The 18,490-nt window shown below is 35.0% G+C and overlaps 1 protein-coding gene across 1 annotated transcript in view; it reads right to left on the minus strand.

Moving 5' to 3' along the window:
• LOC137622327 (dual specificity mitogen-activated protein kinase kinase hemipterous-like) overlaps positions 1 to 18,490 on the minus strand; it is a 57,820-nt gene that overhangs the window by 9,972 nt on the left and 29,358 nt on the right. The window contains 1 exon segment of the mRNA XM_068352907.1: positions 2,622 to 2,819. Coding sequence (XP_068209008.1) covers positions 2,622 to 2,819 — 198 coding nt within the window.

Raw genomic sequence — 18,490 nt, forward strand, 5'->3', positions numbered from 1 at the left:
CTTACAATACCCCAATCATCTGGCTCACTTTTCATGAAGTCTGGGAATGAGGCTTTCAAGATGAATGGAGAAGGAAGGGCCTCTTCTTAGTAACAATTTATTCCTTCATAACCTTATCAATTTAAACCGGAGAACAACTTCTGTGGGGGTTTCAAGCTATTGAACATTCTAAAGGGGGATCAAAACCTTTCAGCATCTTAAGTGTTAGTCTAACTAAAAATGTCTCGATTTATAATCCCTGGGTTGAAAGTTTGAGATCTAGTCATAGACTGATGGTTTTCACTAGTATTTATGACTTTAAAGGCTTTGCAAGACAGGGATGGGGAGGGGACATTAATTGGCCCTTCCTGGTCCTTGCTTGGGTGCAGAGGGCACTGATCATGTGTCATTATGGTCAGACAAAAGTATAAGGGGGGGGGGGGTGGCGGCATGGAATTATGATGTAAAGGTTAGAAGTTGGACAAGAAAAAACACAATAACTGGGAACAGGGGTAAAGTCGTAGTCTAAAATGTTACTGTAGCTAAGGGTTGAGCACAGCAATTTAAATTGACTAGCCATGGCCCAAGGGTCAGAGTATGTAGAGAGTGAAGCCACCACTACTGCAATATCTAACGTCGTCCAATAACCAGGTAAATCTGTCTTAAGTACCAATAATAAATATATTACAAAATACAAGTAAAGAGACAGTCCTTCCCCAAGACAAACTCCTTCCATGACTTAGTAAACAAATACACATTAAAAATTTTGGAATCAAATCTACAAAGTAAAATAGAAGACAATCTGGTTTTTGTGGCAGGGTGACTGGGGGTTACATCAATAAAGACACAGGTCTGGGAACCCATGCTACTGTGTTCAATAATTTGCATTATGCCATCCCAACTTGAGCCATAAACGTCCATCTTTTTGTTCAGGGAGATTACAAATATGTCCAACATTGTCTCTTCCCAACATTTTCCACAACTGACAGACCTGGGGATGTAGGGAACATAATCTAACTCTGTTTGACAGGTAGCATGTTCTGGCCAAGTAAGGTAATGTCCATCTCACCTGCCAAGACACAAGCTCTCGAGTCAATAAGTCCAGCCTGTTTCCTAATTCAGGCTAAGGTCGTTCGGTTGTCAGAAATAGGGCTATAACCTTTACATCTATCAATTCCTCTAAACTACTGGTATTCCATACTGCCAACATTTCCAAATGATGCGTAGTTCTTTCTCCTCTGTCATATCATTGTAAACCAGAAATTGGAAAGCATCGGAGTGTTCACTACTTAATAAAGAATTACAAAAAAGGCCAGTTTTAACTTACTAATGTTGCTGGTGTCGTTGCAATAGCAGGACTGTTCAACACCCTACGAGCCTAGTGTTGCTCCTGGTGGCAGAGATGCCAAGTGAACAGGACTATGACCATCATGTTTACGGCTGAATTCCTCGAAGATTAAATATGGACTCGAGTTGACAAGGATAGTACGTGTTTTTATTTCTCCCTATACAGTACTTTGTTTCTTTTTTCCATAATATCTTATTTCCTTGTTGGGGACCTGAAGCTTGTAGTATTGTTTTCCTAACTAACCATATAAAAGCTAGGTGGTTGTTACAGGAAAGGTATGGTGGTGACCATGCCATTCACTGGATGCAACAGCCAGCATAATGAGATTCTCTGGATGTGAAAATAATTACATTACATTTAAAATGTATAAGCTTAAACAGGGATGATAAGAGAAGTTGAGAACCCTGTTGTGATATAGGAGGCAAGTCATAGAAAAGTTACAGCATTTCTGTTACCTTGGAGAGACACTTGCAGCATTAAGTTTGTGACTGCACCTTAGATGAAAGAGAGAATGGCTGAGTACTGGCAAATAAAAATGTTACCCTAGTAGAGAGAGAAGGAATACCTGTTAGATACATAAGGCTTGTATCATTCTATGCAGTCAAAACATGACCACTAACCAAGGAAAATGGAAGAGAATTTCCTTAAGTTGTAAGGTGTAACCTTCGAATCTTTACAGGATAAATGGTAATCTTCACTTCTCACCCCTCAGAAGGAACAAGTTGTTAAGAGTTTTAAATAAAGAAAACGATTTTTCTAACAGTGAAAAACCTAAGACTGTAAATAGAAGTTCATATGCTTCCAAAACCCATAAATAAGGCACCACGACAGATTTAATAAAGGAAATTACCTCTACAAGCCTAAATCCTACGTGGAAGCATTATACAGCCCTGTGCTCAATACTTTCCAGATCACGAAAAGAAAACATCATGGCCAGAAAGGATGTGATGAAAATCAAGACACTGAACTCAAGATACATCTAACTTCCAGAAATCAAAATAAAAGATAAATGAGAATCAGAAAATATCAGACAATTAAAAAGGCCAATTTCTGTCGTGTAGTTATCTTACAGTTCAAGAATATATTGGAAATAACTGAAAAATACCTAAAAAACACACAATGGCACCAGAACAATAGAGCCTCTCAAGAGATATTTTTCTTGTGGTCATCTAATAGGCACTAGCAGTAAATCGCCTTTTCTATTTGTACTCAAGATTCATGTACAGTACATAGTCAAGCATTTAATAAGAAAATCTGGAAAAAACAGTGTGTTAGATGAACTGATTAATATTACCTGTAGTGTGGGGTAGTAAGACTGACAGAAGGAGGGGGCAAACTGCTACTAGAGGTGGGTAATACTCCTGGAGGTGCCCCCAGATGACTGTTGTTTGTCGCTGATAATGAAGCTGCTGCTGCTGCTCTGCTCTCCACGATCCTTCGAGAGACGAGGGGGGACACATGGGGGGGCAGGTAGGTGGGAGGGAAGCGACTGCTGTGAGAAAAGCGAGTAAATTATTAACATTCACGCTCGGGATAGTTGGCCCTTAAAATCTATATACTTTACTTTAATATTACAAGAAAAATTACCTTACAACAACGGAACGATTTAAAGTGAGCGGCTATTTCAAAGATTGTAAGAGAAGCTTGTAGGCATAATTATAAGGGAACTATTGATGCCGGCATCTGAGGCCTGATAACTTATGGAGAGAAAATTATGCAAGAGACACAAAGATCTTTTAATTTTTCTTTTATATCCAAGATGAAAATTAATCAACATCTAATGTACTTTATAGATTACAATGCTAAGGGTCTGAAGTAAAAGACATACTTTATTCATCTATAAAAAGAAGTGCAAAATAAATAGTTTCATTCAGTTTTTTTACTTTTTTCATAAAAAAATTAATGCCTTAAGATCACTACTACACTGATATTTATGCACATTCTTATCTACATTCATTTAGAAAATGTCTGGAAATGAGGAAAAGTTTAAATTAACTAGCATCTAGTTAACATGAATTCAATAGCCAAACTGCAAGAGGACAATACCGAAGCTATGAGCTTTAGTTTCATTTCTGTTCAAAAAAATATATTATATAAAATATCAAAATTATATTTAAAAGTTCAGGATAAAAAAAAAAAAAAAAATTAGCTATGAATTGCTACCATTTACACTTCCTGGTAAATAAAAAATAAAAAGCCATAAAACCATGGTTTCAGGAAAATGTCCAAAATGTAAGGTAATTTAACTTGCTAAATAATGACCAAACTAGAAAAATTTCTATGGACTAAAATGTCAAAATACTGTATGACAAAATTCTAAAATGACAATCATCTTTATAAGGAACATGACATGTGTTGATTTAATCACATTGTAACAATGCTGAACACCCGAGAACCATCTACGACAAAGTGTGGCCACCCGCCCGATGGCCGATTAACAAATATAACTGGCAATATAAATACTACAAAAAATTAATAGCTTAAAAGTACATTATACATAATTCTTATTCATCATCAAGCCATCTCTTTCGGTTTATCTACATGCAATGGTATAATACATGTAACTATCATAAAAAAAGCATTTAAAATACAAAATAAATTCTACATGCTTAAGGTATACAACAAATTGCAAGAAATAATACATATACATAATGAAAATAATAAATGCATACCAAATCATGCAAGGGAAAACAATTTAAAAAAAAAAACAGTTTATCTTATAACAGTAAATAAACATATATACACTTTACATAAGACCTGGAAACATGGGGAGACAGACGAAGCCATTTAAAAAGATTCTCAAATTTATGTTCTGCACATTTAACATTCAATGAAATTCTATCATTCTATCCCATTCAATAACATATTCAAGACTACCTAAACATATAATATCAATTAAATAAATCTTACGAAATAAAATAAAAAAAAGATTAGCAGAACATTCTAAATCTAAGTAAACATGAAACACACAAAACAACAAACCTTTGCAGTTGAAAAAAATATATATAAACTTATATTTTTCCTTTTGGAAATCATTTGGCAACACAATAACTTTTATCATTATTCAACACAACCTTCAAGTTGTAAGGATACCGACTGCTAGCAGCCAGTATAATGTACAACATAATAAAACATGAAAATAACAGCTACCCTAACTAAATAAAAGATACTGCCCTAGGCACTTTTTGACGAAACTCAAGACGTTTCCTATGCAAAATATCTCTCGTTAACATGACTATAGACTGTATGAAGATTGACACAGTACACATTAGCTACTACCGTAAAAGAAAATAAAAATGTTACAAGGTCACAGAAGGTAACAACACTTGACCGATATTTCCATTAAGCTAAAAATGCCTGGTTTAAACATATACTGAAAATGCATGATTATCTGTAGTGATTCAGTCTAGGCACCCAGAATAACAATTGCAATTAAATTGAATAGTCCTTTGATAATTAGTGAAAGATACGGCAGTACATAGATGTTCTTTAAATTTAAGAACCTGACTATCTGCAAGGCTGTATGCAATAAAATAAAAAATCTTCAACAATCCTTTAACAATTTTATCTTGAAATGTGTCTGTAGCTTAATAACTTGTAATTTGCTTTAATTGAAATTTTAATTCATTACCAGTACAGTAATGGTTTATGAGAGTGCACGAGTATTAATATGCCAAAACTTTGTAGTAATATAAGACTAATTTTAACTGAGGCTCTCTACTTCCACCAACATTAAAGGCTACAATTACTGTACAAGAATAGTTAATTCTCTAAAAACAATAAAAAATAAATATTGACAATTCTGAATTTGAATTTTGGCAAATAAAAGAATAAATAAGCATGTTTCCTCTACTGTAAAGGTTCAAATCTCAAACAAACTCTCTCTATAGTATTCCATGGAACAAAAGACCCAAGGAATATCCTACTCATCATTAAAATCCTATATTCTTGGTTTACTTCGTATTTTATTTATTTCCCCTCCTTAATGGGGTATTTTCAATGTTGGAGCCCATGGGCTTAAGCATCCTGCTTTTCCAACTAGGGTTTTAGCTTAGCTACTAGTAGTAATATATTAATAACAATCCTTGAGCTACAAGGTGGGTGATAAAACAGAAGCTAACTTCCATCTAAATAAAAAGCTTGTAAATGTCTATCATAACTCAAGTTGCAAAGTTAAAAACACATTTTCAGACTGCCAACAGATTCTGTTATATCTGGTACTATGTATCACTATGTACAGACAATCGAGCATTTACTGCACATGTTAAATTAAGAAATAATACAGTAAGTATACCTTAAATACCATTTTTTTAAAAACACACAATTAGATTTTTCATACAAAACCATAACCCACATTCATGGTCTCTGAATGCCTTACGACTTCTATAAAAATAGAAACTCTTTTCCCGAAGGAGGCATCACTTAGATTCCTTGAAATCTTTTGCCATAGAGAGGAGACGTCCCCTTTTTCGTTTCATTTGTTTGATGTCAGTTACCCCCCCAAAATTGGGGGAAGAGCCTTGGTATATGTATGTGTAAAAATGAGAGTAAATCAGGGAACTTGCAATTGCTACTCCAGAAGTCTACTTTTATAGAATGCTAAAATCATTGGATACAATGAGATGGGTTATGCAAAGCTGTAGGTGAGGATAACACCAACACACACAAACTGATTCCTACAAGTACCGAGTCCACAGGAATTCAATATAATCAATATTTAATTGAACAGGTGACACAACATATATGCTTCCTTAATATTTGCATCATCTATGTAAGGAAGAAAAGCTAAACAAAAGAGGAGAGGGCTCTGACATTGAGGAGTAACAATAGATTGATTTGATCTGCTACATTAATGAAAGGTTTCAAGGTGACTTGCCTCTGCCAACCAAGGAATGTCCTTGTTGTGACCGGCTGTCTTGTGAATGAGAAACCGTTTACTGTTGTTACGCCTTCATGCTATAGTAGAAACCCTTTTTTTCTTTCCGCCCAAGAAAGATTTAAGAAATATTTGGTAAAAATTGCTAGCCACAGGTCCTCACAACTTTAAGTTTAGGTCTTCATCAATTAGTAAGGCGCAAACAGAAACTTCACTGATGTTAACATCTAACTTGCATGACTTTCCTCGATAAGAGAAAAAAAACCTTAATGACCAGCTTCAAATATGCAAATGTCAGTAAACATTATATTATGATGAATCATAAAAGCAGTTTGTTCCCAAGACTTTGTTAAGCTCTCAGGTACCACTGAGGTTTTCCAATTGTAGGGCTAAGAACCTCAATGAAACTTCTGCTCCAATGCATCAGTTTGGTCCACAAAGATCAAATACCTGCAAAAGGGCAGATCTATATCCATTAGTGGTATATAAAATCCTCCTTATTTATCAAAACAAGTTTGATTACGTAAATTCTCCTTTTATTGTATTATTCATAGAAGTGACTCACTTGGCCAGGTACGGGTTTTAGTCAATTTCCTACAGGATCTGCAATCGTATAGCTGCCTCCTACAAATAAGATATGCTTCCGAGACATTCCCAGGTAACCTCCTTACAAGAAACTGTGGTATCTCAAAGTTGCCATGGAATCTGAAGAAGTGATAACCTCCTTGCAGGTAGAAAGTCTACGAATTTTCATCAACACAGATAAAAGGTGCACAAACTCCTAAATCCTGTGGAGCTTAAAAGGAAGTATAGCCATATTTGTTCTTGGACATTTGTAATTTGACTGACCTTCCTGAACTTCCAATAGCTAAAAATGTGTAAATACAACAAGTCCTGTCGGACGCTTGCTGTGGCCTTCACCTCGTCAAAAATGACTTTTTCTTTGTGTCTTGTCCTAACATCCCTGCAGAATCCTGATTAAGAGATTACCGAAAGTGGGCTCTGCAGAACTAGTAGTCCGACTTAATTGTATTAGTTGTGTCCATCTTTGGAGTAGTGAGCTCCGCATCAAATCCTTGGCTTATGTCCCATTGCACTAAAAGAATATGTTGTTAAATCTCTCTCCCTTAATTTCCTTCACCTATATGCCGAAGTTTTCACATTCTTAATGTCCTTAACAGGGTGTATGTAGCAAGTCATCCTTCTTGAGGCATTCAGAGGGCTGGTTGCTGACAAGAACAAATCTCACAGTACAACTAATGCCATTGTTCTCTCCTTGACTAGGTAAGAGCTGCTACTACTCTTCTTACTAGAAGAAAGACAGTCACTCACAGAACTTGATGTGGTTAGTGTCCCATTACAGCTGAACAAAGGTAACCTGGTGTGGCTTTGGCAGTAACTATCGTGCGACTCATGATCCTTGTGGCCGTTAGCACCTTTGCAGGCACTCCTTTGTCTGGAAGTACAACTTCTAGTGAAGTCTCAGGAGGAAGATGTTGCTCTTTCAGATTTCCCTAAAGCAGACTGCTGACCTTTGCCTGACAACCTTCAGGTCACCATATAGGACACACTAATAACGGGTTGTAAGAAATCCGGCCCAGTGCTGAAGCAGAGAGGCAATCCAGCACGTATGCAGAAGACACGGTTTAGGAGTGACCTACAGATGAGTCAGACAGACATCCAAGAAAAGTCTCTCCTGGTGGTCAACATCTGGGTGATTGGGACAAAAGGCTGGAAGGTTGAGGTCAAGTAGGGTGTTCAATCAGCAATTAAATTAATGGAACCAAGATATATGACTACTGTAGGTTTTAGAGCTTTCAAATAGGCAGCCCCAAGATTATACAACCTCCCACTAGACATCAGAAAGATTGAAGATATAAAGACCTTCAAGAAGAAACTGAAGACTTTCATGTTTTTAAGTGCTTTGATAAAGCAGATTTGACAAACACAAACTATACCGAGTGATATGCTAAAACCCTAAGAATGTATATAATAACGTGATGTTGTAGGTCCTGCAAGGTACGGGGTTCCCCTGCATGATAAGACCAGAAAAACAGACCATACAGTAAAGAGCAGGAAGGATATGCAGCTTACAGGTTGTTTGTGTAACTGAGAATTATACAAGAACTATCACTCCTATGTCACTAACCAAGATGACGACGAATGTTGCCGATTGGAACCGTAAGACTCAAAAGTAAACGAAGACGACTAGATGCAGTACCTTGAATTTCTAGACTTGTATATTGTCTTCTTGAAAAAGGTGGGGATCAGCAAACACTCATAACCAAGTTACCTGCTGCACAAGGCAATTTCCTTCTTAAGTGAAGGCTTTAAATGCATTTCTTGGATGATTCTTAAATGTTTTTTGAGATATATAATTTACTTATATGAAAACAAATGAGATATACAAAAAACACAGCACTCGGAACTGTCATAAAAATCACAGCTGAAAAAAGCCACTGGCATAATATCATAGAATAAAGCACCAAAAACTAGTAAACAAAGCATTGTTTGAGCATTGATACTAAAAAATACAGTAGTAAATACTAAAAGAAAAAATTATTAGCTAACAGTTCTGGCCGGCAAAAATGCCACCTATACAACAGCGGTCATACCTACACAAACGCTAAAGTAAAAAACTAGCATAAATAGAATCGAATATCACAAATAAGAAGAAAGAAAACTTGAAAAAGATTTTGATTACCAATAGTTAAGAAACCCAACGATGAAGGGCGACATAAATGAACTCCTAGCTCCTGACACTAGTTAGAAATTAAAGCAGTCATTAGCACTAAAAACCTGACAGTAAACAACAAATGGCAAAAACTAAGAAAAAAAGTTGGACTACACTATTGTAAACACTGAAAAACTGAAAAATAATCTGGATTATCAACATCCGGAAAGTTTAATTCTCTGGAGAATTGCTGTATATTTGTAAGTCATATCACAATGCCTTGGCTGTAAATTACCAATTTACGTGTACAAACTGCCCTTTAATCAGTTATTAAAAAGAAAGGAAAATGCAAAATCTAGAAAATAATTATGCATTTACTAAGAAGCACAAGAAAACTGTCAACCTCATGGGGGAGAAAAAAGTTGTAGAATAAAGGACAGCTATGAAGAATGGAGAACTATAAAAAAAAATAATCAAGTACCTGACACTTCATGTAATGTATTCAGAAGGGGATAATTACTCTTCTACAGCATTTTAAAAGACAAAATACCAATTGTAGAATATGTATTTTTCCTAGCAATACAAACCCAGTCTCTTTTAAAATATGACATGCTTGTGCCGAAGTATGTCCCATTTGACAGACAATAGGTTTACATACGAGTCGGATTGAAGACAGTAGAGTCTAGGGGCATTCAAAGAACACAGATGTGGGCTTATATATAAGATTAATGGGACTGTATAATTCAAAGTATTATTTCAAAATATAACCAAGCATCCTACCTTAACTACCTTGAGACTGGACTACGATAGTGCAACCTTGGTTGCAACTGAAAAACAAAGTAGCACAAGGCAAGATTGAGCTGTAACGTAGGATTTAAATAGCGTTAGCATAATCTACATGTGCAGTTACTTGTGATGAGCTTCAAGTCATACTCATTTTAGAACTATGTGAAAAAAAAAATTCTATGGCAAACGTAATTATCAAATAATTATTAGTTACAGTGTACAGAGAAAGGTGATGGAAGATTAAGAAATGCTTACACAAAAAAGTTGTGTGTGAGGACAAAATATGAGGAAGAGGAGAGGAAAGGGGAGGAGAAGGAAAAGTGAGTAACAGGTGAGAAGGAGAGACATTGGTTAAAAGTGAGGATAAGGAACATTCAGTACTATAGTGAATAAAATGTTTTGAGGCTCAAAAGCTAAGTGGATAGATAATCTAGTGCTTGTTTAAATAGTCTTGCATAAACACCCAGCTTTATAAGGGATGTGTTTTTCTTTAAAAAAAGACATACAGCAATCAGGAAGAGTAAAACAGGTTTTGAAAACAACAAAGACGAGACTGTACTGATTATCAGAAGCTAAGAAGCACTGGAAAAACTGTTAATTCAAATACTCAACCATTAGGTTGGAAGGTGAGTAAGCATATGTGAATGTTGTCCAGGGGTGGAGACAGCAAAACATCAACACACACTCCCTGCAGTGGGGACACGTCTGATTTACCAAAACAAACTTTTCATTAATAAATACCACACCGTAAGATATCCTTGGCTTTTTTTTTCTATTTTTTGCATAGCACAAATATCCACATACTAAGAAAATACTATTACAGCTAAGATCTGTATTCATCTATATGCAATTCTCTTAAAATACAAGTAATCTGACTATTTTTTAGTATGGTAAAAGGGAGGGTGTTTAGACACAGTTAATCTAGGTTCTAAAATAAGCTGGGTGTAATGGCAAAAATTATATCACCGGCTGCTGCAGCATACAACACTCACAAGTGTAAGGGATTGGGGTAGATATTTTTGTGTTAAGCATTTCTATACCTACAGCGGGCACTTACACCTTCGTAACATCTATGGGGGAGTGATAAATTCTAACTGAACTTGCAAGTGGTAGCTACAAAAGTAGGTGTAACTAGTCAAATAACTATCAACTAGTAATGAGACATACTAACACTATGACAATTTCACATAAAAGACATCTGATTGGGAGGGGTGAATACAATGACCTTGATCTTCCAAGGGTAAATCCTTTCAAATGTTATTCATTATGAAGTGGGTAACAAGTTTAAAACTTTACCATACCACAGACACCAACAAGGAAAACTATGGGTTAAATAAATGTTAGTCTCCTAAGAACATAAGTATAATGTATGAGGGATAATTTGTAAATTTTGTAGGTAAACATTTCGTAATGATCAAAGAAAGTTTTGTTTGTAAATAGCTAATTCTCAGTCCAAAATAGCGTATAATTATTTAGTCAGACATATATTAAACTTATATATATATATATACAAACCATTGCTTTACAAATGCTTATCAACTAGAATACATATTCTATGTGGGACAGAGACCTGTGTTTTACCACACGAAACATGCGAAGAGCTCATATCATTGTGCCTTGTCGATTAACCGGAATACCATACCACTCTCAAAAGCTGTAAATCTGGCTAACATAGTTTAGGGTTCAAGAAATCCGCACGGGGCTTAGGTGAAGCTGGAGGAAAAGAGGTTGGAAAGCAGCAAGGAAAAAAAGTTAGCAGGATGGATGTAAATCCAAAGGGTAGTGGGTAGGTAAAGCTAGGGGCCAAGGGAACATTGCAGTTGTAAGTAGTGCCTTCAGTGTTCCCTGTGAGGCACACTGACAGCAATACTGCATTTTCCTATGATGGGAAACTTAAGAGACAGTGATCATCTATTCAGAGGTGTGACGCTAAGAATAAGGGGACTGTCTGGGTAAAACTATGAGGTGAAGGGGGGTCTTTTCACTAATTTACTCTATCAAATTTATTACTTGTAAAAGTGGATGGGATCTGATGTCTTGGCAAGTCTTTTATGGAATATTCTACATCATGATGGTACCCATCCAAAGTCTGGCTGTTGCTGGATTGTTCCTTAGTTTTACAAAAGATATATGTCATCTGTCCCTGAATTAACTGGTAAAAAGAAGGTCATAAATGCTGCAATGTACCAATAAACGCATTAATAGCTGACAAAATCCCATAAGCCCTTCAACTTCAAACCTTTTGAAAGCTCAAGTCCTGAGCACTGAGAGTGGCATGATACAAATCCCCGAAGGAAAGATCAGTGAGCATTCATTTCTCAAAGGAGAGAGAGAAAGAGAGAGACAGAACAGTAGAACTCCAACAAATAATGACCATTCATGATTTATTATACCAAGGCAACTTGTCCCATACTTCTTTGGTCGTCTACTTCTACAATAGGGCGGGTGACAAAATAATCAATACTATGGGGAAACAAATCTGAGATTAATATTAATAAGAATTGAGTGGAATCAAAAGCATACAGGAATTAAATAACCTGGTAAATTTTATAGGCATGGATAAGAAAATCTTATTGGTATATTGTAGCGTCAAGTATAGTAAAAACTAACTACAATTGCAAATTTAATATGATGACAAGCCTTCAGTAATGTCTTGGAAATCATTTCTAGTCTTTATGAAGCAATGAATACTGTGCAAGACGTAGTGAAGAAAAGGGTAAATGTCAGCAAAGGCAGGCGAGTGAGAAAAAAAAACAAAGCTAAGGTGCGAGGTCTCTTCGGCAAAAATGCCGATTGGTTCAAGAAATGTTAAAAGCATTTGTAAATCAATGGTTTATAACTTCTGTGCCATAATATAATTGATCTCTTAAGTAATCTGCACTTATACAATAAAACCAACTTAAAATTATCAAAACGGTCAAAAGGCCACCTGTTCGTGATAACGTGTAATGCATTTAGGAAGATCCTCTTTTCAACGGCTCCGGTTAGAGAACTCGCGTTTAACGACACACTGCTAAACTAAATAATCTAAACTCTTGAATAGTTTATCGTGGGATTAACAGAGCTTCAATGAATTTTCTTCAAATCAAAAGTAAAAACATAAAACAATACCAGAATAAAAACAAAAAAAATGTGCCTCATCTCTCTCCCCATAAATATGCATTTCACTACTTAATGTACACCTGTACTTTAGAAAATGGCCTAGGAATCGAGGAGTACTGTATTAAGCTTATAACAACTTACCCTATATGCACTATGTAACAGAAAGAAATAAAATGAAAATCTATTTAAATACCTAAATTCCCTTGAAATTTAACTTGAAAAATTACAGTACATTAATTCAAATTACATATCCCAACAAAACTGTAAAAGTTTACATTGTTCTATACAAATTTCAATTTGTCCAATTGATATTCAGATTTTCAAACCAAAAAATAAAAACAAGGTTCATAAAATGGTATGCCAAGAGATAGAATAATGCAAAAAATTAATGGAAATACAGTGAAATACAAAAGAATACAAAATTAAGTTGTGGAAAGTACAAATTAACAAAAAATTTGTCATATGATAATACATAAAAATGAAAATAAAATACATAGGCCAGGGAAAAGCAGGGGATGTTTTTTTCAGATATTTTACACCTAATCGCACGAAATTTCTCGAGAAATAACCACACTATAAACCTTAATTCTATCAATTTCTTGAAAAAAAAAAATACATTTTCACAAGTCACATGTTGCATTTGATATGGAATGCGAAGATAGTGTGGATGCTCCCGTACAATTTCTACCAGAATAAATTTCCTTTAGCAACACAAAACTGAACAAAATCATGTTGGGAAGCTGACTGGCACTACTAAAGCTACATTATAAACAGCTAAGTAAATCTAAAAGTAAGCAGTCTACGGTTCGGTACACCGAGAACAGAAAACCTTGACGTTCTGAGGGTACTACGCGGCAGAGCCTTACCTGCCTGCTCTCAATCATGTCATGTTATCTTTTACCTAATTAATACGAAACCAAGATGTCACTTTCACATCTATAACACTCAGGTTTCTCTGTATATGATTAACTTAAAAACGACCTAAAAATCAATAAAATCATTTCTCTTGGAGGATAAAAAAATGGTAAGCAGTAGTAAATACTAGAAAGTGGGGAGTCCGGAGTAAATCACAAAATAAACTATACAGTATAGTGTATGTAATTCAAAAGAATATTAGAAATACTGCTTTTTGCCAAGATGGGCAAACATGCCATCAATATATCCTACACAACGTGGCATGAAACAGGAACTACATGTATTAGGGAGACACTTAAAAGGTTTAAAGGTCACTCATGAATGGCAGAGGCACGGGACAGTGACAATGCCCTAGAGACTGACCATATATGCATATGATCACTGCCCAAGCCTCTCTCCATCAAGCTAGGGCCAGCCAATGGCTGCTGATGACTCAGCAGGTAGACTCCCACAACCACCCCATCCTTAGCTCACAAGGAGGGAGAGGTTGAAGACACTATAATAAAATATCGAGATTGAGCGGGGCTGGAACCCCAGTCTAGCAGATTGCCAGGCAGCGACATTTCAAAATAAGCTACCGCAACACAATATGGTCTGTGACAAGTGCTGAATAATAAAATGAATAAAAGAAGAAATTACAACAAATATGCTTCACTAAAATCATAAGTTTCATTGCAGAGGTACCAGAAGGACAATAAAGTCATTCAATTGAAAAAAAAATCATTATTGACCCTCTGAGGATCAGATCTGTTGTGGAATGATCTTCATAATCAGGTAGTTGAATTGGAGGAACTCCAAAAGCTCAAACTTGCAGTGTGTTTTTTATGTTGAACTGTCTGACATGAATCTCTTTTTATAGTGCATATATGAAAGATCTATTTTAACATTGTTACCATTTTTAAAGTGTTTTATTTTGATAGTACAGTACATTACTTCTCATAGTTTATCCATTTCCTTACCTCACTGGGCTATTTTTCCTTGTTGGAGCTCTTTGGCATATAGCATCCTGCTCTCTCAACCTTAGCTAGTAATAATAGTAATATCGTAGCCAAGTAGAAAATATATTTAGCTTTCCAATGGCATTTTAAGTTTATATCTTTATTCCTTCCTTACTGCCATACATTACGAAAAGCCAAAATAAGTAGGTCGACATATGAAGTCACTGTCCATTGTTAAATACTTTGTAAGTCATGAGCTTGACCAAGATTTTTGTCAAACTACTAGTTACTTTCCAGTATGTTAAAAGGATGGACTCGCCTTTTTCCCACATAGCTCCAGTTCTGAATGACGAAGCATGAAACCCAAAATGAGGTCTACTTATAGTTGAGTACAGTATTACATTGGATAGTGTGACTTCTATGACCAAGTGAAAAAAAGAATTGCTGAACAACAGCCTTCAGCCAAAACCCAAAACATTCAGAAGAATTACTGAAAAACGGCCTTCTGTCAAAAGCCAAATTATGCTTCTGTTAAAACCTAAATATATAAAAGAATTACTGAAGAACAGCTTTCAGTCAAAACACAAAACCTTTAGAATTATTGAAGAACACCCATCAGTTAAAACTCAAAATATTTAGCAGGATTATTGAAGAACACCCAGAAGTCAAAACCCAAAAACCTTTAGAAGAATTACTGAAGAACACCCATCAGTTAAAACTCAAAATATTTAGCAGGATTAGTGAAGTTCACCCTTCAATCAAAACCCCAAACTTGGTCTACATCTGAGATTGGATTTATGAGGTAAAGTAGGAAATAAACCAAGAGCAGCAACAGGCCAAAGGAACGAAGCACAGCATCCAAGTAATGCCTACAGTTGAACATGTGAGGTAGACTAAGGGCGCTACCACCCAATGGAACTGGTCTATTTAAGATAACAAGAATACTTAAGAAGTTCAAACTTTTTGCAAATTCTTTTCTGTTGAACAGGTTGACATAACTTTGTACTTTAGTTTATATTATAATACTGTACTGATCTTAAAAGATTTTAAATCTTTTATTCATTACTAATACAGTATACAGTTTATTTGCTATTTGCTTATTTCCTATCATCACTGGGCTATTTTCCCTAATGGAGCCCTTGGGCTTGTAGCATTCTGCTTGCCCAATAAGGGTTGTAGCTTGGCTAGTAATAATAATTATAATAATAATAATAATAATAATGATAATAATTGCTCTCAAGGAATGTTAAGCATCACTCCTATGAGTTTAAGAAAATATTTTATATCTTGACAGATGACAGGAGTGAAATTAGGCAATTGTAGCAGAGAACCAACAGCCTGTCAAAGGGAATTCACTTGACAGCTTGATATTTCAAAGAGCTCCCAGGAGGAAGCAAACCCTGTTCCAAAAATTGAATTAATTTAGAGAAACTGCTAACATCACAATAACAGATCAAATCCAAACATTAATAAAGAAGATCCTCAAGTTACAAACACAACTGAAATAAAATCTCACAATATTGTATCAAGAGTTCATTTACTACAAAAGCATTACTGTAAAATAACAATATTATTTTTAATCCAGTAAGCAAAACGAAGATCCAGAAATCATCTGGGAGATTAATCTGAGTTAATACTGTCCCACATCTCTCTCTAAAATATAAAAAAGGTAAAAATACATTCTTGGTCAAAATGTGTATCTAAAACATTCATTTCCAGGAGACCTACTGGATATATATATATACTGGACAATGAGAGTCTTACTCATACTGATTATCAAGTCAACATTTCTACAGTTGAATTGATGGGACTCCAAAAGTTCAAACTTGTTTTGAATGTTTGTATGTCGAAAAGGCCAACATACTCAGTAAGTCTCTCTTCATAGTTAATATAGGACAGATCTATTTTAACATTGTTACCGATATTAAGATACTTTATATTCCGTATTCAATGCTTCTCATGTAGTTTACTTATTTCTTTTCCTCACGAAGTTATTTTTCCCTGTTGGAGTCCTTGGATTTATAGAATTCTGTTTTTCCAACTGAGGTTGTAGCTTAGCTAGTAATAATGAAAGCTTGCTGTACTATGCCAATTCAAAAATTACTGAACTAATGAAAATTTCTTAGTTTTTTTTTTTTTGTCACATGCGGATTTCTAAACCTTCCCTCTATGCAGATTTAAAGGTGGATCATGAATGGCAGAGCCACAGAGGCAAGGGACAGTGGCAATACCATAGTGGTACAATGCACTAGTGATTGACACCTAACCATGTAGACATGTGATCAATGGCCTAGGTCCCTCTCCATCAATTTAGGACCAGGGAGGGCCAGACAACAGCTGCTAATGACTCAGCAGGTAGAACTATAAGCTACCCAAAACCCACAATCCCTAGCTCACAAGGATGGGGAGTTGATGACACTTCTATAAACTAGTGTATCGAACTTGAACAGGTCTTAAACTTCTGTCCAACAGATTGCCAGGCAGGGACGTATCCAATAGGCCCCCACTAATATTATATGACGAATATAAAACATTTGCCTTTCAAAAATGAGGAAAATAATAATTAACAAGTTTCCATGCCAACTAGCGATCTTCCACAACCCTAAATATATAGACAACTGATGAACGAATAATGGGAAAGACAGGCACCCAGGAATGGGTGGGGCTAAGCATATAAAGTTGTATATACGTATGGCAACTACATTCAAATTCACGTAATTTTCCATAGTCCCTCGGCTATGGTGGCAGGACCCGGACCTATCTTTTATGACACCAGTTTATTTAGGCTCAAGACTCAACTCTGTGTATCAACTGATCTCCCAAGATCGGGACATCGGTCATACGAAGTCATAACACGGACATTAACGTAGTTATTTGGCAGTACTGTATAGCAAGTTGAATTAAACCTAAAAGCTACTGAAAAATTATTCAAAACTTGATATTCCTTTGTAAAACAAAATGTATAAATGTAGTAGAATCTATTTTCGTATAACAAAGTAAAAAAAAACATTTAATAAAAACACCGAGAAACAATCAAGAAAACGATAATAAGAATAACAATGATACCAATCATAAAACAAAAGTAAAATACTTGGCAAACCATATGCATCTAAAACAATTATGGGAAATGAAGGCATGCTCAAAAACAATATACAGAGATATAACTAAGGTAACATAATACTCATAATGATCTCCTTCATACTATAACAACAACAAGTATGACTACATCCTTCGATAGAAATAACTTCTGGAAACAAATATATTTTGAAAAATTAAGAAAGTTAACAAAACACAGAGTGATCCACCAATTATGTCTTGTAAAATAAATGTTTCAACCGTCATTTCAGTTATTGAACATCTTAATTGTTTGTAAAAGTAATGAGCAGTGTACTGTTCTAATACTGCTTGGAAAAACCAGGCCAATGATAATAAAAAAGAAAAAAAAACACAGCTGTGTAGTGCAAAGGGTGTTGCATACTTAAAAAAATTGGGTTTGCTCATTTTCAAATATAATTTATGCACTTTGACAGCAATACTAATGGTATGTTGGGTAGCTCAAAGTCTGGGAAGTATTTTTTGTACATTTCTCTAGTAGCAATACAGAACTTACTATATATATACTGTATATATATATATATATATATATATATATATATATATATATATATATATACTGTATATATATATATATATATATATATATATATATATATATATATATATATATATATATATATATATATATATTATATATATATATATATATATATATATATACATATATATATATATATATATATATATATATATACACAGTATATGAGAGAGAGAGAGAGAGACTCTACACTTCACTCAAATGATCTTTTGATTTT

The sequence above is a fragment of the Palaemon carinicauda genome, chromosome 29, assembly GCF_036898095.1.
Source record: "Palaemon carinicauda isolate YSFRI2023 chromosome 29, ASM3689809v2, whole genome shotgun sequence".
NCBI lineage: Eukaryota > Metazoa > Arthropoda > Malacostraca > Decapoda > Palaemonidae > Palaemon > Palaemon carinicauda.